This window comes from Hibiscus syriacus, unplaced genomic scaffold, assembly GCF_006381635.1.
Source record: "Hibiscus syriacus cultivar Baekdansim isolate YM2019G1 unplaced genomic scaffold, ASM638163v2 tig00111779_pilon, whole genome shotgun sequence".
NCBI lineage: Eukaryota > Viridiplantae > Streptophyta > Magnoliopsida > Malvales > Malvaceae > Hibiscus > Hibiscus syriacus.
In genome coordinates this window covers 1,337,077-1,359,988 of record NW_024063176.1, presented here as the reverse complement: position 1 = coordinate 1,359,988, position 22,912 = coordinate 1,337,077, and the positions used below count along the sequence as shown (strand labels likewise).

General features: G+C 36.0%; 5 protein-coding genes and 2 pseudogenes across 9 annotated transcripts in view; 3 read left to right on the top strand and 4 right to left on the bottom strand.

Annotated features, from left to right (window-relative positions):
- The window catches only part of LOC120170388, a 35,733-nt gene extending 33,165 nt beyond the window's left edge, over positions 1-2,568 (top strand). Inside the window, exons 9-12 of the mRNA XM_039178331.1 lie at positions 1,424-1,594; positions 1,705-1,796; positions 1,870-1,971; positions 2,382-2,568. Of these exons, the coding sequence (XP_039034262.1) occupies positions 1,424-1,594; positions 1,705-1,796; positions 1,870-1,971; positions 2,382-2,568 (552 nt within the window). The remainder of the gene's footprint in view (positions 1-1,423; positions 1,595-1,704; positions 1,797-1,869; positions 1,972-2,381) is intronic.
- A 334-nt stretch (positions 2,569-2,902) lies between these two features.
- On the bottom strand, positions 2,903-5,461 carry LOC120170387. The gene is made up of 5 exons (XM_039178330.1): positions 5,377-5,461; positions 3,688-3,744; positions 3,481-3,609; positions 3,173-3,435; positions 2,903-3,112 (listed from the first exon to the last, which is right to left on the bottom strand). Exons 1-5 carry the CDS (start codon positions 5,459-5,461, stop codon positions 2,903-2,905), a joined length of 744 nt encoding a protein of 247 aa, XP_039034261.1.
- LOC120170441 lies at positions 5,298-8,373 on the top strand. 3 transcript variants are annotated; one of them, XM_039178373.1, is made up of 6 exons: positions 5,298-5,543; positions 5,636-5,866; positions 6,416-6,829; positions 6,919-6,973; positions 7,076-7,227; positions 7,329-8,373. In XM_039178373.1, the coding sequence occupies exons 1-6, from the start codon at positions 5,541-5,543 to the stop codon at positions 8,232-8,234; spliced, it is 1,761 nt and encodes a 586-aa protein (XP_039034304.1). In that variant the 5' UTR covers positions 5,298-5,540; the 3' UTR covers positions 8,235-8,373. The 3 variants fall into 3 exon arrangements, with proteins under 3 accessions (XP_039034304.1, XP_039034303.1, XP_039034302.1); XM_039178372.1 differs by having other exon boundaries at positions 5,299-5,543; positions 6,919-7,212; XM_039178371.1 differs by having other exon boundaries at positions 5,299-5,543; positions 6,919-7,227.
- Positions 8,374-8,500: 127 nt separating this feature from the next.
- Positions 8,501-10,381, bottom strand: LOC120170384 (myb family transcription factor PHL6-like). The gene is made up of 7 exons (XM_039178329.1): positions 9,923-10,381; positions 9,607-9,826; positions 9,435-9,511; positions 9,283-9,322; positions 9,130-9,193; positions 8,963-9,044; positions 8,501-8,806 (listed from the first exon to the last, which is right to left on the bottom strand). The coding sequence occupies exons 1-7, from the start codon at positions 10,379-10,381 to the stop codon at positions 8,501-8,503; spliced, it is 1,248 nt and encodes a 415-aa protein (XP_039034260.1).
- Positions 10,382-13,636: 3,255 nt separating this feature from the next.
- Positions 13,637-22,476, bottom strand: LOC120170306. 3 transcript variants are annotated; one of them, XM_039178267.1, is made up of 7 exons: positions 22,461-22,476; positions 16,524-16,757; positions 15,869-15,922; positions 15,687-15,767; positions 15,482-15,551; positions 15,301-15,389; positions 13,637-14,018 (listed from the first exon to the last, which is right to left on the bottom strand). In XM_039178267.1, exons 2-7 carry the CDS (start codon positions 16,701-16,703, stop codon positions 13,881-13,883), a joined length of 612 nt encoding a protein of 203 aa, XP_039034198.1. In that variant the 5' UTR covers positions 16,704-16,757; positions 22,461-22,476; the 3' UTR covers positions 13,637-13,880. The 3 variants fall into 3 exon arrangements, with proteins under 3 accessions (XP_039034198.1, XP_039034197.1, XP_039034199.1); XM_039178266.1 differs by lacking the exon at positions 22,461-22,476 and having other exon boundaries at positions 16,524-16,814; XM_039178268.1 differs by lacking the exons at positions 15,869-15,922; positions 22,461-22,476 and having other exon boundaries at positions 16,524-16,821.
- Positions 17,812-19,989, top strand: LOC120170383 (annotated as a pseudogene).
- On the bottom strand, positions 20,528-22,629 carry LOC120170382 (annotated as a pseudogene).
- Positions 22,630-22,912: the final 283 nt, after the last annotated feature.

Sequence of the window (22,912 nt, the reverse complement as noted above, 5' to 3'; positions counted from 1 at the left end):
TCACATGTTCCATAAAGCATAAAGAGGTAGTAAAGTATTATCTCGATTTCCGTGTAATACTGATCGACCATTAAATTCCATTCGAACGCCCTCGATCTTGAAATCATTTTCCAATATTTCCTCGGATCCATATCAACAGAAATTACATAAAAAACGGAGCTTACTTTTGAAAAACGGATCGAATCGGATGATAAATTAGTGAAAATAGCTTACTGGGTTTGAATTTGGCGAAACAGACTTCGGATTCGGATTCACGACGACGAAAGCATAAAATATGACTTTTCGAAAATTTGAAATTTTTGGTCAAAATCAAGGTAAACGGGTTTGACTGGCAATTTCGAGGCATTCGAGTCTGAATTTCGAAAAACAGACTACAGAATCGGATTTGGAACATCGAAAAACGTCATGATAGGTATACGCGGTCAAAATCAAAAGTCGTTTAATGCTCGGTCAATGTTCTGGTCAACTGTGGTCAACGCCGGTCAACGTTCAACAGTCGACCATTTTACACAAATATCACCATAACAGAAATTAATTACAAAATCAGCCACATTCTGTAAATATTTACGAAACTAACACCTGAAATTTACATAAATAACACCCAAACAGAAATTAATTACAACCAGACAATGCTCACTCTCAGGGTTGGCGCGTGGGGCGCGTGAACAGTAACACGGTGTCGGAAAATTCTCGGAAAAATTCCTAAAAATTATTTTAAGACATTTTGAGACACTTACCAAACTCGGTTCACAATTTTAAACGGCGAAGAGCTCGATTCCGAAACGTCAGAAACTTTGACGGTCTCACCCCTCTACGTGCCGGCGACGACGGAGAAACGGAGAACACCGGTGGACTCGGAACGATGCAAGGAACACGATGGTGCAGGAGGTGTTGTAAACGGATGACTGAATTGTCGTGAATCGACGAAAAACCAACTGAAATCGAGTTATTACCGATGATATTTCTGACTAAAATTAACGACGAACGGTGATGATTCACGACGAAAGGTTTGAGGAGATTTGTTCCTTGGTCGACAACGAACACGATGGTTATTTCGGTTCGTCGATCGGAGGTCAGACGGCGAGTTGATCGGAGTTGGAAGGAGGGTTGTTGGAGAGGGAAAACTGGAAAAAAATTTCTACTGAACCTGCGCACGGGAGAGTTTATAATTCAACTTATAATAAAAATTGGGAAACCATGAGTTTAGTCATTAAACTTTCTGTACTTCTTAAAATGGTATGCCAACTTTGAAATTTTTCAATTTAATCCTCAATTTCCTTCCAAAATCCCAATTAAATTCACCACTTTATAATTTTTTAAATTTAACCCTTAAATTGGGGTGTTACATATACAACTTGAATAAGGGTCTCTATCTTGTATCATTGTGTTTACTTGTCAAGTGGTTCGATTAGCTTCTTTCCAGCACGCTCCTTCTGTGCCAGCTTTTTTGTCGTCTCCAAAGCAACTTAACGTTTTGGGGGATGCCATAGAAGAAAAAAAGGTTAATGAGATAGTTGTTGGTGGTGGAGGGGTCACAGTAGCAGTTACTCATTTTTCAACTGAGCAAAAGCGACCAGTCAGACCATTAATTGTGGTTGGTATTAGAGATGGAGTTCTCTGGCTCATTGATAGGTAGCATGTTTCGCTACTTTGAGATATGCAATGTCTTGCTAAAGAATTAATCACTCTACTATTTCTTTATAGGTATGTGACTGTGCATGCCTTGTCCCTAAGTCATCCAGGCATTCGTTGTCGGTGCCTCGTGCTTATGGAGATGCCGTTAGTGCAGTGAAATGGTACACACAAAAAAAAAAATCTTTTCTATTTCAAATCAGAAATTTTGTGCAATCTCATTATTTTCCTTTGCAGGGCAATTCGGCTTGCCAGGGAACATCATGATGATTTAGCACAATTTTTACTCGGAATGGGATATGCCACTGAAGCACTTCATTTACCTGGCATATCTAAGAGGTTCGCCTTACCTATTTTTTGCTCGGTCTTTTTATGGTTATGGTGAGATTTTTTTACTTTTTACTTTGTAATGAACTTTTCTTTCAGTTGAAAAAAAAATCAATGTTAAGATTTCTCGCTCTCTTACGCATACATGCATGCCTTTGCATTCTGGATTGCTTTAATATCCGCTACCTTTTGTGTGTGGCTGTCTGTAACTTAACCTGTAGCAGTCCCTCTGTCTGCTCAAGAAAGTTTATGCTCAAACAACTATAATTGTTCGAGTTTACATGGATGAATCACTCTCGATAAGTATAATACATTGTTGTCAGTGTTTGTGTTGATTAAAGTACAGCAAGAACCATATGTTATTCTTACATTGCAGTTTGATCCTCGTTTTCTTCAATTTCATTGGTATTCCATATTTACAGGTTGGAGTTTGATTTAGCCATGAAGAGTAATGATTTGAAAAGAGCTCTTCAATGTCTTCTTAAAATGAGCAACTGCAGGGACATAAGACAGGATAATCCAGGGCTTGATATGAAAGATATCCTTAATCTAACCGCTAAGAAGGAAAATTTGGTCGAGTCTGTTCAAGGAATCGTAAAATTCGCCTAGGAGTTTATGGACCTTATCGATGCAGTCGATGCTACAGCTCAGGTTGACATTGCTCGCGAAGCTCTTAAAAGGTTAGCCACTGCGGGTTCAGTGAAATGAGCTTTACCGAGTCATGATTTAAGAGGACTTGCTCTTCGCCTTGCAAATCATGGAGAGTTGACATGCCTTAGTGTACGTTGGTGCTATTTCCAATACTTTCTTACATGCACATGTTCAACATTCACACTCAAGCCTATTTTATTGAGAATATTCAGTTTACCATATTATTCAGTTTACCACCTTCAGCTGCAACACCAGGCATGCCAAGAGGAGCACAACCTTCCGATGTACGAGATCATCTACCCGAAAAGCCAATAGGAGCATTACCTCTTGCTGCAACACCAAACGTGTAAACAGAAGCACCACCTCCCACAAAATTAGATGCTACACCAGGAAAACTAATAAGAGCATCACCTCCAGCTGCAATACCAGGCATACAAACTAGTGCACCACCTCCCGATACACTAGATGCTATATCAAGCAAGCCAATAGGAGCACCACCTCCCTATGCACTGGATATTACATCATGCAATCCAATAGGAGCACCGCCTATCGGTGCACCAACTGCAAAACAAGACAAGCCAATAGAAGCACCACCTGGCATGTGAATAGGAGCATCACCTCCCAATGCACCAGTTGTAACACCATGAATGCCTATTGGAGCATCATCTCCCAGTGCATCGGCTACAACATCAGGCACGCTAATACGAGCACCATCTCCTGGTGTAATGGCTGCAACATCAGGCACACCAATACGAAAAACATCTCTTGGTGCAACGACTGCAACATCAGAAAAACCTATAGGATCACCACCTCCTGGTGCAACAACTGCAACACCAGGTACACCTATATGTTAAGCGCGTCCTGGTGCACCAGCAGCAACATCAGACACATCAATTAGAGAGCCACCTCTTGATGCATCAACTGCAACACTCGGCACGCTAATAGAAGCACCACCACCTATATCAAAAGCAAGTGAACCTGCTTCAGGTGATAAAGCTCCTAATACCACATCAGGGAGAAATCAACATATGATCGCTTTATTAGAAAGCAATCCAGCCACATCTGCCAGCGACAAACCAACACCAGATGAAACTCTTATGGATAAACCATTGCCAAATGTACCAACTGTAACGCCTGATAACCAAGAAATAAGTATTCCAAATACAGTCCCTAAAAAGTAAACCACTTCCTTATGTCTGTTGAGACTGGCACATAATGAGTTATATAGTAATTCATTCGATTCCAAAGAACTTTAATTTGATTTCATCTACCATACGAACAGCTATGATCCCAAATCGGATTGAAAAAAAAATATCAGGAACCATTTTTTGTCTAGGCATCTATATGTATATATTTGATTTATCTGAACTTCGGCTTGGCTTGTCCAAAAGTTGTAACTAGAGATTATATTTGTTCTTGATTTAGCTTTTTCACTCAAAAGTTGTCCATATGAGTAGTTTAGTTGGTATTATATATTGGAGAATTGTATTGCGGCCGAGCATTTATCGAACTTAATATGACTTGCATGTTTTTGAAATTTTACTCAAAATGCATATCAAGTGTGGAGTATGCAAAATGAGAAATTTTCACATTGAAAAATACCTAATCGAAGAAATAATCTAGATCGTGTACTTCATATGTACATTATGAGACAACACTTTCAACTTAATTTACTTCATTCATAATATTAGAATCTGAACTTCTAACGAGATCCAATATCTCATCTCACTATATTAATTGATTATTGGTGAAAAAGTTAATTGTTCCCTTTTTCACCTACTTTTCTTTCTGGTTCATGATAAATGATCTTTTTTATTTTTTATTCTTGTGTAAAGCAACTTAAAAGGTGACAATTTTCTTTTTTAATGACGAGTTGGGCCCGTTTTGGTTCAAATGGAGCTAAGGAAATCAGAGCAAGTTGAGATGTTCTCACTTTTTTTTGTGTGTTTTTTTATGACACTTTTAATCTCTTAACAATTAGTGTAGTGACCTAATTAAAATATAAAAAACACAGGTATTAAAATTAGTTCGTTTAATGAAATGAAATATTTGACTTTTTTTAATAAGATCAACGATTATAAAATACTCATTAAAATTTATCTAACTATTATAAAATGATTTTAGAACTTATCAACCTATTGTAAAATGGTGTCAACAATATCTAGAACAAGTTGTTAAAAATTCTCTGTTAACACCCCCTCTCCCCTAGATGTGAATTCAAGAAGTAAAATTCCCTCTAGTTAAAAAATGTTAAAAAAAACTATTGTAAAATGATCTTTAAACTCATTAAAATTTATTATTATTTTAACGTTACAAGGGATTCTTTTGTAATCGTTTAAAACAATCACTTATCATTTTGTAACAGTTGAAAGATCACAAATAAAAAAAATTATGTTTACATAATTGAGTGTCCTATAATATACTTTATCTTTATTCTTATTGAACAAAAAATATATTTAATAATTTATTTTTACTAACCTATCAAATAATTTTATAAATATTAATTAAACTTTAAAAATTCAACACTAATTTTTTTTATAATTAAATTTTAAATTTATCAAAGAATAATTCAATTAATATGTAATTAAATTAATATCATTATCATTCCCTTTTTTATATTTAGTTGGGAAGCCCAAACACAAAAGGTTTGAGGCCCATAAGCCCTGAAATACCCAAAAATATGCTCTTTAGTAGCGAAACTAATGAACTAGAATAACAGAGACGGCAATGGCGGCAGCTCCGCAGCCACGAGTAGAACAAGAATACATGTGGGAGGTTTGGGGCAGAGCGTCAGCAGCGATGATCTGCGGAAAATATTCTCCGCCGTGGGAACGGTGGAAGGAGTGGACATCGTAAGGACCAAAGGCCGCAGTTTCGCTTACGTCGACATACTCCCCTCTTCTTCCAACTCAATCTCCAAGCTTTTTAGCATGGTGGGAAATCTTTTTAAATTGTAATTTCTAGGTTACTGATTCAGAAATTTATTGCTTAATTTGTTTTTTGTGTGTGTCTGCAATTTATACAGTATAATGGGTGCGCTTGGAAAGGCGGCAAGCTGAAGCTCGAAAAGGCCAAAGAGCACTTTCTTGCTCGCATGAAACGGGAATGGGAGGAGACACAAGATGAAGCTGAAGCTGAAGCTGAAGAAGGAACCCATCAAGCCAAGCAATCTTCTTCAGATAGCCCCAACGGGAAAAACAAGGTTCAAGGTTCCCAAAACAACCAGCTTCGGATCTTCTTTCCTAGATTATCAAAGGTTAGATTTATTTTCCTTTAAATATAAGAGTGTTTGTTTCGCTACAATTGGCTTTCATTAAAACATTTTCTGGTATAATTTGCGTGTGTGTATTCATATCGAACACTAACATCGAAATTCGAGTAATATCGGCCTTTGTTATGTTACTTGGAATTGTTATCTTCAACTGAATATATATATGTGTGTGTGTGTGTATTCATATTGAACACTAACATCCAAATTCAAGTAATATCGATCTTTGTTATGTTACTTGGAATTGTTAGCTTCAGATGAAACCACAGACATCATGATATATATATGTGTGTGTGTGTGTGTTTTCATACTAACATCCAAATTCGAATAATATTGGTCATTGTTATGTTACTTGGAATTGTTAGCTTCAGCTGAAACTGTACAAATCATGAACTCACAAGATACCGGCGTTTGGACAGATGTCCATATCGGACACTCACATCCAAATCCGAGTAACATTGGTCTTTTTTATATTATTGGGTATTGTTAGCTTCTAGAAAAACCCTAGAGAGCATGAGAAGCTTGTCTGTTGTGCAGGTCAAATCGTTGCCATTTAGCGGGACTGGAAAGCATAGGTATAGTTTCCAACGTGTTCAAACCTCTGCCCTCCCGATTCATTTTTGTGATTGTGAAGAGCATTCTGGTCGTTTTGATGCTACGAAACCAAAAGTCGTTCAACATCATGAAGAAATTGGTGGTGCCATGAATGAGGAAGAGCTTAGTATGATGAGCTCGGTAATGAACAAGCTCTTTGAGAGGGAAAATGTTTCCAACACTAGCAGGGCTGCCATAGCAAAGGAAAGAGATGATGTCATTGAACCAGTAAAGGATTTGCTGTCTGATGTGGAGGAAAATGACGATGATGATGATGATGATATCATAATTAATGTTGTTTCTAATGCTAATAACCGAACAGCTAGGACCAGGGAGCCGGAAAAAATTTCCACCGAGGTACAATTTTATTGCGAAGTTTTCATGGTCTATTGGTGTTTTGTTATCCTTGTAATTAATTTTATTCTCTTGCTGTATTAAACACACAGAAAACTAGACTCGGTGAAAACAGAATTTCGAAGGATGGAGTGATTCCGAATCCAGGCAATTTGCAGAAGAAGAGTACTTTGCATCCTGAAAAGAAGAGGAGGAAACCACTACCAAATAAAGACAATAAACATGAAATTGTTTCTGTTTCACCTCTAGTGGGAAGGAATTCACAGTCTGATGAGAGTGAAGCAAATTTTGAGGAGAATGAAACTGATGAAGACGACATCGTAATTAATGTGGCATCTGCAGGAAATAAAGGGGCGAGTTTGTCAGGAAGTATGAAGTGTGCTAAGGTATCATCGAAAATGGTTGCCCTCTTTTTCAATTGGCACATAGAAGTTGTTTGTTTCTTATATACTAATATCAGGTTCAGGTCCTAATTAGTTCATATTTTTGTGATGACGTATAGAAGTTCAAATCTGGCGAGGCGCGAACTTCTGAAGATAGATCAGCTGAGGATGATCACAATGAGGAAAAAGATCATTTACTTCCTAAAAAGAAGATGAAACCAATTTCTTCCGAGGAAAGGAATGAAAATGAAGTTGTCTCTATTGTACCTGCTGAGAAGGGACCCTTTGTTGCCCAATCAAGTACTAGTTTGTGGTCTCAGAAGTCTTCATGGAAGGCACTTGTTGGAGATAAAAATGATAGTGCTTTCAGTCTCTCCAACGTTCTGCAAAATGTCGACACCACCGAGGAAAAGCAGCATATTTTTTATGGTCCCAAAGTGAACAACTCTCTTGATAGCAAGAATGAGAAGCTGTTGACATCTGAAAACGTGGAAGGCATGTCAAGCAAAACGGAAATAGCGAATGTGGTTGATGAAGCTCAACCAAACCAACCTACCACGGGTTCACATAACGCAGGAAGAGGTTCTGCATGGCTCCACAAGTCCTCCTGGATTCAACTGGTAAGTAATAAGAGCAATTCTTATAGTATCTCAGAAATTTTGCCAGGCACTACTGCATTAGACGAGGTTGCAAAGCCCGTTGGCGAGGATGCTCTGCTGTCTGCTGCCGGAAATCTTAGCAACATAACTGAGCAATATACAGCTTCAGGTGTCGGAAAAGAAAGAGACTCTGTTGAGAGTATTCTGAAAAGCAATCATCAAACCATCAATGCCGATAAGGATGCTTCTGATCTGGCAGTTGAGAATTTAAGCAACTCCGAACCAGACAAAGGTTTCGGTGTAGATACTAGCACAGGGGAAACTTGTTCATTTATGAGAAGCTCTGCTTCATTAAAAGAATGGGCTAAAACTAAGGCCTCCTTGAAAGGGTCACGCAAGAAAAAAACTAAAGGTGGTTCGATGTAGTAGCGCCCGGGCGTCCTTGTGAAGTTGTTGTTATTGTTTGATATTGTGTTCCGTTGATATATATACTTTAAGTTTAAGAACCATATGAAAGTTTTGGTATGCTTTTTACTTGGTATCAATGAAACCATAGGTTGGTTTTCGTTCGATTCTTCGAATATTTATTGACAGAAATATTTGGCGACATAGTCTGCCATTAACTTCAACAGAAGTTGAACCTTTTTCAATTATGACAAATATTTTTAGCAGAACAAAAACAATTTAAACTCCTACTTGGTTTCGGATGTTGGTTTTGTGCTGCTTTCTCCTCTATGCTGCTTTCGACCGTGTTTGGATTCAGTAGTTTGAGAGGTATTGTGATTTGGTGAACAAGTTGAAGAACAGTCAATAATGGACTTAACCGATCTGGATTTCTGGAGAAGGCTGGCAGTGTCTGGTGAAGACAAAACGGGTTTATCATTTGGAGATGATGTTTTCTTATTAGCTGAAGCTGATCCAGATTTAAGACGTTCATCCATAAGCTTTTTCAAAAGCTGTCCTTGATGCTCTATTTGCAGCTGAAGCTCCCTTTGCACCTATCAAACCCCAAAAAGCAAAAGGTCAAATGTGTTTACTTGATGCTCGTGCTTGGGAATAGGTCGAACAAGAATATTGGACACATATACTTATAAAAGAAGAGACTCAGAGCCGACTATAACAATCGAATACGACAGAACGAAACGTTAACACACCCTTAGCTGCTCATGCAACAGCTTCTGAACTTGAACTTGCATTTGCAAAGTCTCTACCACTTGCATGTTATTGCTCATATCTCTATATATACCATTGGAAAGATGATCAGAGCTTAATCTGTGCATGAATCAATGACTCGAAACAGTTTAGGTTGAATTTGTATCACCTTTCTATATTGCCATCACTTTGGATTAAAGTAGCCTTCTTTTCTTCAAATTTGGAACTTTTATCTAAAAAGTGTAAAATGGGTAAGTGCAGTTTACTCGTGTAATCGTGATCGGAACTTAAACTTTTCTTCGTAGAGAAGTTGGGTTTTTACCGTGCTTTAGCTCTGTAATATCCTTGGCGAGTCGATACTTCTGCAAGTAAAATATACAGGGATGAGTTTTATATGATCAACTCATATATATACATACATACATAAGCATACACATTTTCACGAAGATCCCATCGAATATACCTCAAAATTACCTGCAGATGGCTCTTGACATGATAGATATTCAAACCCTCAACATTCATAAGATTCAAAATATTCTTTGGTGTGGCACCTGTGATTTCATAGAAAAATTTGTTAGGTTTTAAAAACAAATAAACACCCAGAGTTTTGCTTGTGATGATCAATCGGAAGACGGTTTAATCTCACTTTCAGGGCCACCAAGTCGATCCACTGCATTTAAGAAAAGTTCATGGAGCTCAGGTATCCACCTTATTCTTTGTTTATTTGCAGCTACGACATTGGGATGTTGATTCATTAAATGTGTATTACAACCATCCATATTAACAGCTGAAGAAAGAAGCTTTCTTTTACATCCCAACTGATGAATCCCTGGAACTGAAGAAATTTGTGGAGCACCATGAGTTTCCTAATTAAGATTGGAAGTCAAAATTCGAACAAGCGCTTGATGATCAATCTATATTTGAAAAATCAATGCAACATGACAGTATACATATATACTCACCTGATCAAGACCAAGATTTTCGTCTTCGATCTCGAGCTCTTTTGACAAATATTGAAGTTGCAGCTGCTCTTTCAATGTCAAATTCTGCTTTGCATAGACTGAACCTTGGGGACTTGGTGCTGGGACATGACCAAAGGCAATGAAATCATCTTTTTCCACTGAAAGAGATGAGCAGTCGAGAGCAGACTCCGAATGAATGAGTTGACCACAATTTGGAACTTTTTGACAATATCTTCGGTTTCCATTGCAGTTTCCAGTATATGAACTTAATAACATTGACGAGTTTGAACCGGTATCAAACCTATTGGTCTTATGACTTGTGTTATAAGAAATCCAAGGAACAACATGGGGCTGGGACATCGATGCTTGTGGTGGTGGTTGTGCAGGGGCTTCTGGTTGTTGGTATTGAGGCAGAAAATTAGGAGTTGGTGAGTTTTCATATGCTGAATAAAGCCCCATTGGCTCACTGCTGGAGAACTTATCAATAGAATAGGGTCAATGGTAACTAGTTTGCATTGCTGCAAACCAAAACAAAATACAAGGACTTGAATTTGCAGAAAAGTGATATGTTGTTCTTAGACTCCCAGGACTTGAAAACTGTTAAACCCGTACAAGTGTCGGACAGAGGTATGCATCCGACAAATGTTTGGCTAGATTTTTCAAAGTTTTTCTTTATATTTAAAGTATCCTAGAGGTCATATCTCCATATCTAAGTGTCAAACATGAAAAATGAAGAGTTCGAGGAACATAAGTTCCTTTAATATATGAAGAGAGGAAATCATACCTTTGAAGTTGAAAGCTTAATTTCAGGGAGAAACCACAGAGATTCTTCAGCTTCTGCTATGGGGTTCAGGATAACGTTACTGCATATACAGCCTTTGATGAATGTCGTGTTTGGGGGATTTGAATAAAGAAATAATTAGCTGGTGCAGCTGCACACGGCTGCTGATTTCACCGATGGGGGTAAGAGGCATTGGAAATGAAGTTTCCCAGGAATTTCACAAACAGTTTGTGGGTTGTCTTAATTATTATATAATCAAATATTTAGAGTAGGCGGAGATTCTAAAGGCCAAAGGGGGGCAGATTCATAACCTTTTGATTGGGATTCTCCTTGCAATACATGAACAAACGGCCATTGACTATGTTTTTATTTTTAAAAAAAAGGTAGAAAAATGGTGCAATGCCGGGGGTGACAGTGACTCATAAGACGAGAATGCCGAGATTGAATAATTGAGAGGTATATTAATATGGTCTGGTGATCATGGGATGGGATGCGGCTGGCGGTCTTTTGTCTCATTTCGACTCGACATAGGATGATAAAATTCAAACCATCTGATTAGATAGCGTCAGGTTGGGATGGATTGTTGGTTCACATAAACCTGACTCGAATGAAATATCTCTTTATTTTTTATTCAACTCGATTCAAATTTAAAGAAGTTTTACTCATCCCAATATCTTATCTGAATTTTAAGTGTACACTTACCCTCAAATCCACCCGATATAAATATATATAATTATTTAGTTTGATTTAATAAAATAAAGACTTTATTAATAAATATAAATAAAATGATATTATAACAATTATCAATAAATATATAATGGTCAATTATATAATTATTTTTAAGTCGATTCAATCTTAGTTTTAAAAAATGCACCTAAATATGCCTAAAGCACAAGACACCTAGGATATCTGATTTTGCGTAAAAAATATACGAAATCGGATTTGGGAAAAACCGGTTTTTTTTAAACCGGATCGGATATTTTAAAACCAGATAGTATAACCGGTTTGGGAAAAAATTGGACGACCGGATTTTTTACCGGATTAAAAACCGGTTTGAAAAAAACCGGATAAAAAACTGATTTTTTATCCGGAAAAAAATCCGGTCTAGGGTTTAAAAATCCGGTCTGAGGTTTAAAAAATTAGATGACAGGATTTTTTACCTGATTAAAAACCGGTTTTTTAAAAAAACTGGTTTTTTTCAAACCGAAACCGGTTACACCGGTTACATCATCCGACCCTCCAAACCGGTTATGATCCGAATCGATTTTTTTATAAACTGATTTTTTGACTTAGTGAAAAAACCGGATCAATTTATATCCGATCCAAATCGAATTTAAATCCGACTATGTGCATCTACCTAGGCATATAAAAAACGCCTCCAATAACACAGGCGAAGTGAGGAATCAAAAGCCTACTTAGGTGCACGTTCTTGTAACTTTTTGAAGAGGTGCAACATACACCGCTTTTAAGTGACGTTTGGTTCACGAAATGTAAAATTATCTATGAGAATAATATTATTAGAATATAATAATATTATAGGAATGTTATATTAACTTCTTTGGTTTGTTTAACAGAAATGTAAGATTACATTATTTGGTTGGAAGAATATAATATTACTTGGATATATATTTTACGAAATTATCCTTGTGATATATGTTTTTTAAGGTTAATCTTTAATATTAATTTATAAATATTTGAATGAAATTTCATAAAAATATTTTAATCGTTATATCATCTAACTTTTGATAAAAAAATACATTTAATATATAATTAATATAATTAGTATATTAAATTTATATTTAAATAATATTCATATTATATTTATTTATATAAAATATAATATAATATAAAAAAATAATATTATGATATTGAGTGGATAAAGATATTTTTTCAATATATAAAATTTGTTTTTTAATAACTTAAAATTAAATATTATTTTAAATAATTACATGTTTACAATAATATTATTTTTTTCATCCCCAAAAATTATAAATAATAAATATATTGAATATTAAAAATATAACATATTTTTAATTCTCAAATTTATTAATATTTTAGTAAATCAAAATCTTTGTATAGTATTATTATATTTATAATTTTGAGTAAAACACAAAAAATAAAAATTGATAATGATTATTATAAAAATAATTCATTAGTCTAAGGATATTCTTGTCCAAAATTATAGAAATTGTGTAATTACTAAAAATTTGAAGATAATAATATTGCATCATTTTAGCCAAAAAAAATTATACTATCGAGAAAATAGTATTACCAAGGAGAATAATCTTTTCCGTGGACCAAACATAAAAATACAATTTCGAAAAAAATTATTTTTCTTGACAATAATCTTTTCCTCGGACCAATCGTACACTTAAGGATAAATGTTTTGACCGTTCTTTTGTCAAGTGTATACATAGGTTGTTACGTGATGATTACGGAGGCAAAGACCGATATAACATTTAGCACCTGTCCAATTTTGCATAAGCAACCGATTACTACTTTAAAACTCGAGTTCTGAAGATAACAAGATTCAAGCAAGTTGAGAGGAATGAAGGTCAACCATTCCATACTCTTTTCTGGAAAATTGCTCCAAAGTGGTCAGAAATTTATGATAAAGGTTTAACACCCGAAATTCTTCCCGTTCATGTTATTGGAAAGATCTAAAACCTTCAAGTTCAATGTACGAAAGAAATCCAGGAGCTGCCTTACGCTACAAGAAGAGAGTGACAATTTCCAGTCAAGGGATGTAACAGTTCATATGAGCTAATAAAAACTTCAAAATATGGCATTCTTAGACTTTGAACCTTAATTTCTCATTCTGAATCCATGTACTCATAATCTTGATCAACCTGCTATAAGCAACCAAACCATTTGAAATATAAATCATATAGAAAATTAACACTAGTTATGAAGGACCGTGCACTACATTTTTCCCCCTAATGGAAGATTGAATTTAAGTGTTACAATTGCAGGCAGGCAATCAAGCACTGTCTCAACAATAGTAGTTCACATTTAAGCATATATCTGTGGAACCCTTTGCCTCCTTAACAATCTTATCTCCCACTACTTAAAGTTCCATTAAAAGTAGTGGCTTACAGGACATATAGAATACAGTTCCAGTCTAGTAATGAATTTCATCAAAAACCAAAGTTTAAATGAAACGAAAGACGAATCTTGCTACCTATCTTTGAGTTCCTGCTCAAATTTAAGCAATTTCTCCCGGACGGGCAGCAGAAATAGTTTCTTCAAGTCCTGGATAATTTGCAGCTCATCTTGCTGCACGAAATCCTTCTCTTCACTTAGCTTCACTTCCATCTATGGTTGTGCAAAAAGAAAACATATAGAACATTTGTTTAGTAGCTTCAATCATTTTTGCCAACCTCTCATCATGGTTCAAAAAAAGTCGATAGCTTACCAATGCCTCACTTGTAACTATGGGATGTAAAAATAATTTTACTCCCCTATGGTTAGGTTTAGCGTTTTAAATATCATGCGTTTTACTTAAACCTAGATATAAAAATCATGTATTCTTATTCCATTCTAGTTCTTTTGGGGATAAAAATACATTTTGGTACTTGAAAATAATTTCAAGGTTCAATTTGATTTGGTATCTGAACTTCTTGGTTCGAATTGATGCTTTGGGGGTTTTTAACCGATTTGAACCAAGAAGACAAGGTCCTGTGTCAATTTGAACCTTAACCCATAAAAAATTTAAGACAAAAAAATAAGCTTAGCCCTCAACATTTATATTTTTTGTCATTTTGGCCCTTATTCTGTTTTTGAGTTATTCTTGGCTCTAAACCTTTCAAAAAGAGTCAAATTAGGCCCTCGGCCTTTAAAAAAAGAGTTGAGTCGCTATTGTTAAACAGAAATACTGATTATAATGTTAAAATTTTAACGCAGTTGACACGGAGTCTCACATGTTACTCCATGTATACTTCATAGATTCTTTTTTGGAACTCATAATAATTTTTCTGAAAATTTTATAATTTTAAATTATTTGTTGACGTGGCATATAACACATATAGTTCTATGTCAGCATGAAGTCCTTGTGGAGTGCCATATGAGTTGTCACTTCCAAATTGTTAAAACATCAATATTTTAGTCAACATTTTTGTTAAAAATGTGATTTGACTTTATTTAAGATTGAGGGTCAAATTTAGCTCAAAAAAAGCATAAGGGCAAAATTGAAAATAAATTAAGCTATAACAGTGTCATAGTAATATATTCTATAAATTTTATCACGTTAATAATTCGTGTTATATAGCTTCCGACAAATTCCACCATTTATATATTGTCCATGTTATTTGTTCATGTTATTTTGGGGTTTAAACTGTGTTCTACTTGCTTTTCTTCAACCAAAATCAAGTAGAGAATCCAAATTTTGGAAGTCAAACATCAGCTAAATAAATAGTAATCAAGACATATTCTACACCAACCACAATCCTAGCACTAGAAGTCATCGTGTTTGTACTTTGTACCTTAGGCCCATGCATCATAACATGTCATAGAATTTATGCCTAGATATATTCAACAAGTTTATCCTAGTAACTCTTCTGCACCAAATAGATATCACTAACACACAACTCAATCGTACCTGCAAGTCATCGAGCTCGCCAAATGAGAATTCCAGGATATCAATATGGCCCTTAACAGATTTTTTCTCCTCTTGTATATGCCACTCGCCTGATATTGGTTCAGTCCCAATTTGATCAGAGCAAAACGATAAATAAGCTTAGAAAGTATAAAGGGTAACACCACATATAGACCCAACTTACCATCAACTTTCAATGTCAACTCATATGTATAGCCTACTCGCTTCTTGTTTCGTACAGTCACCAAAAATGCCTACACAATCGGTAATATTCACCAGAAAATAAGATTGTTATCTGTATGCACAGCCATAGATGCAGTTTAGTTCAGCTACATCAATGGTGTCAAATAACATTATAAGACCGGAAAAAATGAAGTTAAAAAACTGACATCACCAACACACTTGGTTACATCAGAAATTTCCGCCTTTCCGCGAGACAAGTCCAATGTGCCCATTGATTTAAGCAATTCCTGGAAAATAAAATTGGGTTTTCAGTACGTTTGAAGCTTTAAATATAGATATACATACACACGCATTGTGTATAAAAGAAAGCAGAGTTTTGTATAAAGACCTTTAATCTTTGTGTAGCCCAGTTATTAAGGTTTTTCTCCTCCCAAGTTCCAGCCTGCGAGTAACAAGTAGCAGAAATTAAACCAGGTTGTCAAATTGCAGGAAATTTTGAAAATACCCCCTAATAAAACCATAGATTACAATTAGGGATGATTATTTGATCGAGTGGAGTAAAAAATTTTAATTTAATCAAGTTGAGTGATGTTTTAGAACTCAAACCTAGCATGAAATTTTAGTCGAGTTGTTCTAATTTCTATTTAAATTTTATGGTAAATATTTATAATGTTACTATACTAATTGATTCCAATTCGAACAGACTTTTACAACTATATAATATATATATATATATATATTTTCCAGATTCTTTTCATGTGCGATATTCATTCATGTTCAACACTCTGACTCGAACTTCAAAATCAATTCACTAATTAATAAAAATTATGAGTTGTTCGAGTCCAAAGTCAAGTTTTTAGTATCGAGTCAACTCTGGATCGGAAGCTAATGTTCGCTTGAACCACACATTCTACAGATGTTACAAAAGCAACGATGACAATGGAACTAAGACTTAATCGGCTAGATCAGATCATGTATAAACATAAAAACACAAATAAAAATGTACGAAAAAGAATAAAACGAATTGAAGGGAAACAAAGCACCTTATTCCAAGCAGAACCAAGAGTCGCAGGCTGAGATTGATTCGAAAGCAAGTCTTGAGCGGTGAGTTTCTTGGGAAGAGGGAGGGGAGCGGCGTCCGCCGTCGTTTCTCGAACCCAATAAGTGTACGACGCTGCTGCAGCCGCCTGCCCATTGCTCTTCTCCGCTCCCCCATTCTCCATCTCTTTTTAAGCTAACTGTACGGATCCAATCAACTTGGCGCCTGAATTTTATTGTAGATATGATCGATGAATATTGATTAATCTGAGAGAGAATCGAAGAATGGACAAGACTTACTATAGTTTAAATCAAAATTGATTTCTGGAAGCTTCTTTCAATGTTATTATGGGTTCTTAAGCTAAACCTAGAATCTTCCTCTGCTTTACCTTCAACCCCTTTGTTTATTTAACTCTCAATAAAAAAACTCTCCCAATTATACATTTTTTTCGTTTAGGTATAATGATAATGATGTGTTTGAAATTAACATTTTTGGGAGTTTAGTTTTTCATATATATATATATATATATATATATTAAATAAGTTTGAAGGTTTTTTTAAGGTTTAATATAAAAAGTTTATCTAAACTATACTATTTTTTTAAAGTTGTGTATAAATTTTTTTTTGTCAATCTAGATGTTTAATGTTACAAATAGTATAATTTTAATTTTTTTTGTCGTAATTGTTATTAAAAAACCGTTAAATGACATATATTACGTGATGTTTTTAAAAAAATTACTTTAATTTTTTTTAAAATATTATTATATTTAAAAAAATTTAATTTTTCTTAAATTATTAAAAAAAAAATCACCAAATCTTTAATCCTAACCCTAACCTTACCTCTATTGCCGATTACGACCACAGCCACCATTGCCACCTTTATCAACCGTCTCTATCTTTGTCATCGTGGTTGTCGTTAGATCATATGGGTAGTTATTTTTTAAAGGTTTTTTTAATATCGGGTCGAAATAGAAAAAGTAAAATTGAAATAGGAAAAAGCAACATCATCGACCGACTTTACACAAACATGAATGAGTGATTGAAACTCCACATCCAACCTCAAACTAAAATTGAAAGCAAAAAAATTGGGAGACTCCAGAGCCATGCACGACACCAAACTTACCACTGGCAGCCGACGATGATTATTAATTAGAGTTTAAGGATTAAGTTTTTGAAATTTTAGGTATTTAAGTTTGGGTTGGTAATTTAGGGATTTGAGAAGACGACAATAGTGGTGGTTAGTCCATTGATAGACAACGATGAATGGGTGTACGGTAATCTCGTTCTTGCTTCAATTCTCCGGTTGCGTTCCTTCAACTTGATGACTCCGGCAATCTCGTTCTGCTCGATGGAAGAAACGCTTCGTTGTGGGAAAGCTTTGATTACCCTACTGACACTCTTGTGATGGGGCAAAGATTGCCCATCTGAGTAGACTTGTTTACCGGTGAATACCGGGTTTTGCTCACCGGATTTGATGATGTTTTGCAGTGGAATGGGATGACTTATTGGCGGTTTTCGATGGACGATCAGGCATTCACCGACTCGAATGTGCCGGCGGCTTTCGTGTTGGTGAACGGAAGTGGTATGTTTTGGTTCGGAGACAACGGTTCGACGGTTGTCTTCATGGTGACATTGACTCCTATTGATGTTATAGGATCGGGTTTCGTGTTTGCCAAGTTGGGATCCAATGGGAAGTTCATAATCAGCAGCTTTGATGGGAACAACGAATTGGTTCGGAACTTACAACTTCCAGCTGAAGACTGCAGAATTCCATCCATTTGTGGGAGACTCGGTTTATGTGACATTGCCGGAACGTGTTCGTGTCCATCCGGTTTCCATAACAGAATCCACGGTTGCGTGCCGATCAATCCGTCTTACACTTTGCCTGAAGCTTGCAATACAAGTAATATTTATGGTAATGAAACCAGTGATCAGATTTCCTATATGAAAACCGGGGATGCCATCGACTATTTCTCAACAAATTTTGTCGAGCCCCTAATTCGACAGATCAATGTATCCTACTGCCAACTGCTATGCTCTCAGAATTGTTCTTGCTTAGGCGTACTCTACGGAAATTCCTCTGGTTCCTGTTATCACGTTCGGAACAATGTCGGATCCATCTTTTCTAGCATCTTTGGTCTAGGGCATGATGCTTTTTCAGGCTACATAAAGACCATGACTCAAGCTTCTAATGTAAACCCGAGTTCTAAGACCGGTGCTCTTCGTAAATTATCGGTTACAGGTTTGGTCTTACTAACTTCATCAGGGGTTTTTGTACTAATTGTCATTGTTGTAGGATTCTTATGGCGGAGAAGAAGAAAAAGGCATGCTGGGGCTGCAGTAGTAAGATTAGGTTCTAAGAACTCGGTTTCGGATGAGATCGATTTATTATCTATTGCAGATTTACCAGTGAAGTTTGAATACGAGGAACTTGCAACTGCAACCGACAACTTCAAGGCACAAATCGGTAGCGGTGGCTTCGGAACCGTTTATAAAGGTGTTTTACCGAACGAATCCGTGGTGGCAGTGAAGAAGATCACCAATTTGGGAGTTGAAGGAAAGAAAGATTTTTGCACTGAGATTGCCATCATAGGAAACATTCACCATGTCGATCTTGTTAAGCTGAAAGGATTTTGCTTGAAAGGCAAGCAACGATTTTTAGTACTCGAATACATGAACAAGGGGTCATTGGACCGTGTTATGTTCGACAATGAATCACCGGTTCTCGAATGGAAAGAAAGATCGGAAATTGCTATCGGAACGGCACGGGCACTTGCTTATTTGCACAGTGGGTGCCAACACAAGATCATCCATTGTGATGTGAAACCAGAAAACATTCTGCTACACGTTGATGTACATTCAAACCAAAATTTACAAGTGAAGATGTTGGACTTCGGGATTTCGAAGCTTCTATCTCCTGAACAGTCGAACCTGCTTACGACATTGAGGGGAACACGAGGATATCTCGCTCCCGAATGGCTAACAAGCTCTGGTATTTCCGACAAGAGCGACGTCTTCAGTTATGGGATGGTTTTACTCGAAATCGTGAGAGGAGGAAGGAATTTCTCAATACAACCACGAACCACAGGTTCACATTGTTCGCCGTTATCGACTCCGAAACTCCAGAGACTTTACTTTCCATTACTGGCATTGGAAATGCATGAGCAGAAGAGATATATGGAGCTTGTGGATCCGAGGTTGGAAGGAAGAGCGAAGAGCGAGGAAGTTGAGAGGCTCGTGCGAGTGGCCTTATGTTGCCTGCAGATGGAGCCGTCTCGGAGGCCGACTATGTCGTATGTGGTCCGCATGTTGGAAGGAAGTCTTCCAGCGGGACGGCCCAGAATCGAATCGTTGAGCTTTTTGCGATACTACGGCAGTGAATATGCCGAAGCAGTGACCACTTCCACTGATGGATGCAATGGACCAAGTGAATTCATTAGGGACTCTGATTACCCATTAGACAACTGTTAGTTCATGTTCATTGGACATACTGGTACGTCATAAGAAAAACACTATAATTAAACCATAAATTATGCTTAATTTTTATTTTTTATATTAAATTTAGCCTTAAACTTTTTCAATGAAAAATATTGATTAAAATATTAAAATTTAATAAATTTGACATAACAACTTGTATAGTACATTCATATATATTTTACACTAATCTCTAATTTTAACATATTTTGGGTAAAATGCAAAAATAATTCCCGATTATAGGACACTACTTATTAAATAAACTATTAAAAATTATAAAATAACCCCCATATGGTCTTTTTCTATTGATTCCTCAAATTATTAAAAGTTACAAAATGATATACAACTATTCATATATTATAAACTTATCATTTTATGTTAAAAATTTACTGGACGTTAACCGATATGGTGAAAACCAACTCAATCCACCTAATTGATAGGTCTAATAAAAAGCATAACCATAGCAATAAAACACAGAAATCCAATAGGGATTCCAAATGGCAACAAAATCCAACAAAACATACACTCAATCTTCACATGTTTTTTCACCAATTCAATGCGTTCTGTATATGTTCAGAAGGTGCTAAAAATGGTCCTTAAAAACCAATAAATTATCCACTTAATCCTCAATCTGGGTTTGTATGATACAATAGCTTAAAGTTTGAACAACAGTAAAAGCCATTTCTATTCTTCATTGCCTTTTTTCGGCTTTTTCGCGGAATACTCTCTAAACCGTGAAGACTAAATTAAAACAGGGATCAACATTTCTCCTCCCCTACGATAAAACAAAGAGGGTGAGGGGGAACGGTAACGGATGAAGTTATCTCCATCACTTACTCTCATCCATGACCATGGGGTCGTTACGGTTACATGATTAAGGTATTACATCTTTGCCATCTTGCTGTGTTTCTCCGGACCCCGACGTTTTTGAGACAGTATCTTCAAGTGCCTCGAAGAAAGATAAAACAGTGAACGTGTCTGCAAAGGAAAACGAATTGGTGGTCAAATAAATTAACCATGAAGCACCATCGCATCGTCCGTACTAACATCACTATCAAATGTATACATAATTGGAACCGCAGACTACTCACATTTACTTGGATCCATACCGAACTGAGACAAATCTATCTGTCCGGTTCGAAGTACCTATAACAGGGAGAAACCCACCTTGTGAAATTGAATAGTGCCATGTGAAATAACAAACAAATAATAGGATGGGTTCTAATTCCTCACATATGTATATGAATCTACTTGTTAACGGAAAGGAGAGCTCTGGAGCAACTCTAGCAAATCCTCCGGTATCCACTGACCCTGAAACGTCAATAACTTCAAATCCGGAGAACATAAAACTATAGAAAGAAAACTGAACAATGAAACAATTCTATACCTCAGGCATATATGATGCTAATCGCTCTTCCAATGACAATGACTCGATCAATGGAATTATTAAATCTGGCTTCAAAATATCATCCAACCCCAAGCATGGTAGGATAGAAAAGGCGCAGAGGTGGAGTGTCAAAGAAAATGCAGAAAAGGCTCAGAGGTGGAGTGCCAAATTCGCAACTCAATTTCGAATTCGCAACACGAAAGCCAATTTCGCAACAAAGTTTCCGAATTCGCAACTCGAATTTGGAATTCGCAACACAGAAGTCGAATTCGCAACACGGAAATCGCAACTCGAAAATGAAAATCGCAACTCGAAAATGAAATTTAAGTTGCGAATTCGAAATTCGAGTTGCGAATTCGATTCTCGAGTTGTGAATTGAGTTTCGAGTTGCGAATTTGAATTTCGAGTTGCGAATTCGATTTTCAAGTTGCGAAATCTATATTCAAATTACGAATTCGAAAATTGAGTTGCGAAATTGGCAAATTCGAGTTGCGAATTTAAAAACTGAATTTGGCAAACTCTTGTTGCGAATTTGAAAACTATGTTGCGAATTTGGATTTCGTGTTGCGAATTCGTTGGTTAATTTTACAAACCCAAAAAAAATTGGTTAAAATCATATATTATAAGGCATTTTCGGTCACTCAAGTTATTTTCTTTTATATATATATATATATATATATATATATATATATATATAAAGTTAAGCAACAAAGCAAACTATAGTAAGCGGGATACATCTTTAATAACATTTTGAGTCCGATCAAGCCACTGAAAATGAACCAGTCCCTCCTCACCCTGGAACAGAAAGGCGGTAAGCTTTCAACAGTTCCAGATAAAAAAAAATTGTTAAAAGAGACACTCTGAAGAATATCAAATTTCACCATCTAAACACATATCCAAAAGATCAAATAATACCCTAGCCATGCGAATGAGTCCTTTACGCGTATCAGGTACAACCCTTTTCCCTTCCAACAACATTTTACCAGCACGAAACTCCAGCAAAGTTTCCTGTCAATACATAATGGCGAATTGGTTTCAAAGATATATTAAGAAATCCATTCAATGCAGAAACTTCTTCCGCAAGATTTCAATTTGATTTTAAAGTAGTTAGCTGGGAACATTACCCGCATTGCTGGAAAAGCGTCGGCCAGAGACGAACTCATTTGCTCCACTTCCTTTCAAAATCTTAAAAACTAATAAACCAAATTCAAAAGAATTCAAAACCCAAGGCAAAAGATCAAATTCAAGAAACAAAACGACAATAAACGCAATAAATTAATGAAAAATTGTTCGACAAAACGCTAGATTCATAGGTAAAAGCTTTAAACAGTACAATTGTTCTTTGAATCGTCGAAGGCAAACAATATAATACCTGTTTATATATAACTTTATTTGTTGCTGGATCTAATCAGTTTCTTCTGCAAGAAAAAGATATGGAATTCTGTATATCAGCAGCGGCCGACTGTTGGCTTTGCACATTCAGACATTAACGTTTCCGATATTACGAAATCGACATGGCTTTGTCAGGTCTAA

Coding starts and splice junctions, on each gene's coding strand:
- LOC120170441 (XM_039178371.1), top strand. Junction 5,867..6,415: donor TCTTTCCTAGATTATCAAAG/GTTAGATTTATT, acceptor TCTGTTGTGCAG/GTCAAATCGTTGCCATTTAG. Junction 6,830..6,918: donor CGGAAAAAATTTCCACCGAG/GTACAATTTTAT, acceptor TTAAACACACAG/AAAACTAGACTCGGTGAAAA.
- LOC120170384 (XM_039178329.1), bottom strand. CDS start 10,381: ATGGGGCTTTATTCAGCATATGAAAACTCACCAACTCCTAATTTTCTG. Junction 9,827..9,922: donor AAAATCTTGGTCTTGATCAG/GTGAGTATATAT, acceptor AATCTTAATTAG/GAAACTCATGGTGCTCCACA. Junction 8,807..8,962: donor TGTTGCATGAGCAGCTAAGG/GTGTGTTAACGT, acceptor GGGGTTTGATAG/GTGCAAAGGGAGCTTCAGCT.
- LOC120170306 (XM_039178267.1), bottom strand. CDS start 16,703: ATGGAGAATGGGGGAGCGGAGAAGAGCAATGGGCAGGCGGCTGCAGCA. Junction 15,768..15,868: donor GGGCTACACAAAGATTAAAG/GTCTTTATACAA, acceptor TTTATTTTCCAG/GAATTGCTTAAATCAATGGG. Junction 15,552..15,686: donor TAACCAAGTGTGTTGGTGAT/GTCAGTTTTTTA, acceptor CCGATTGTGTAG/GCATTTTTGGTGACTGTACG.
- LOC120170387 (XM_039178330.1), bottom strand. CDS start 5,461: ATGTCCACTCCTTCCACCGTTCCCACGGCGGAGAATATTTTCCGCAGA. Junction 3,745..5,376: donor CTGCCCCAAACCTCCCACAT/GTATTCTTGTTC, acceptor CTTGGTTATCAG/GCGTTACAGTTGGTACATTT. Junction 3,113..3,172: donor TTGGCTTGTCTTGTTTTGCA/GTTGGTGCACCG, acceptor TCCAGTGCATAG/GGAGGTGGTGCTCCTATTGG.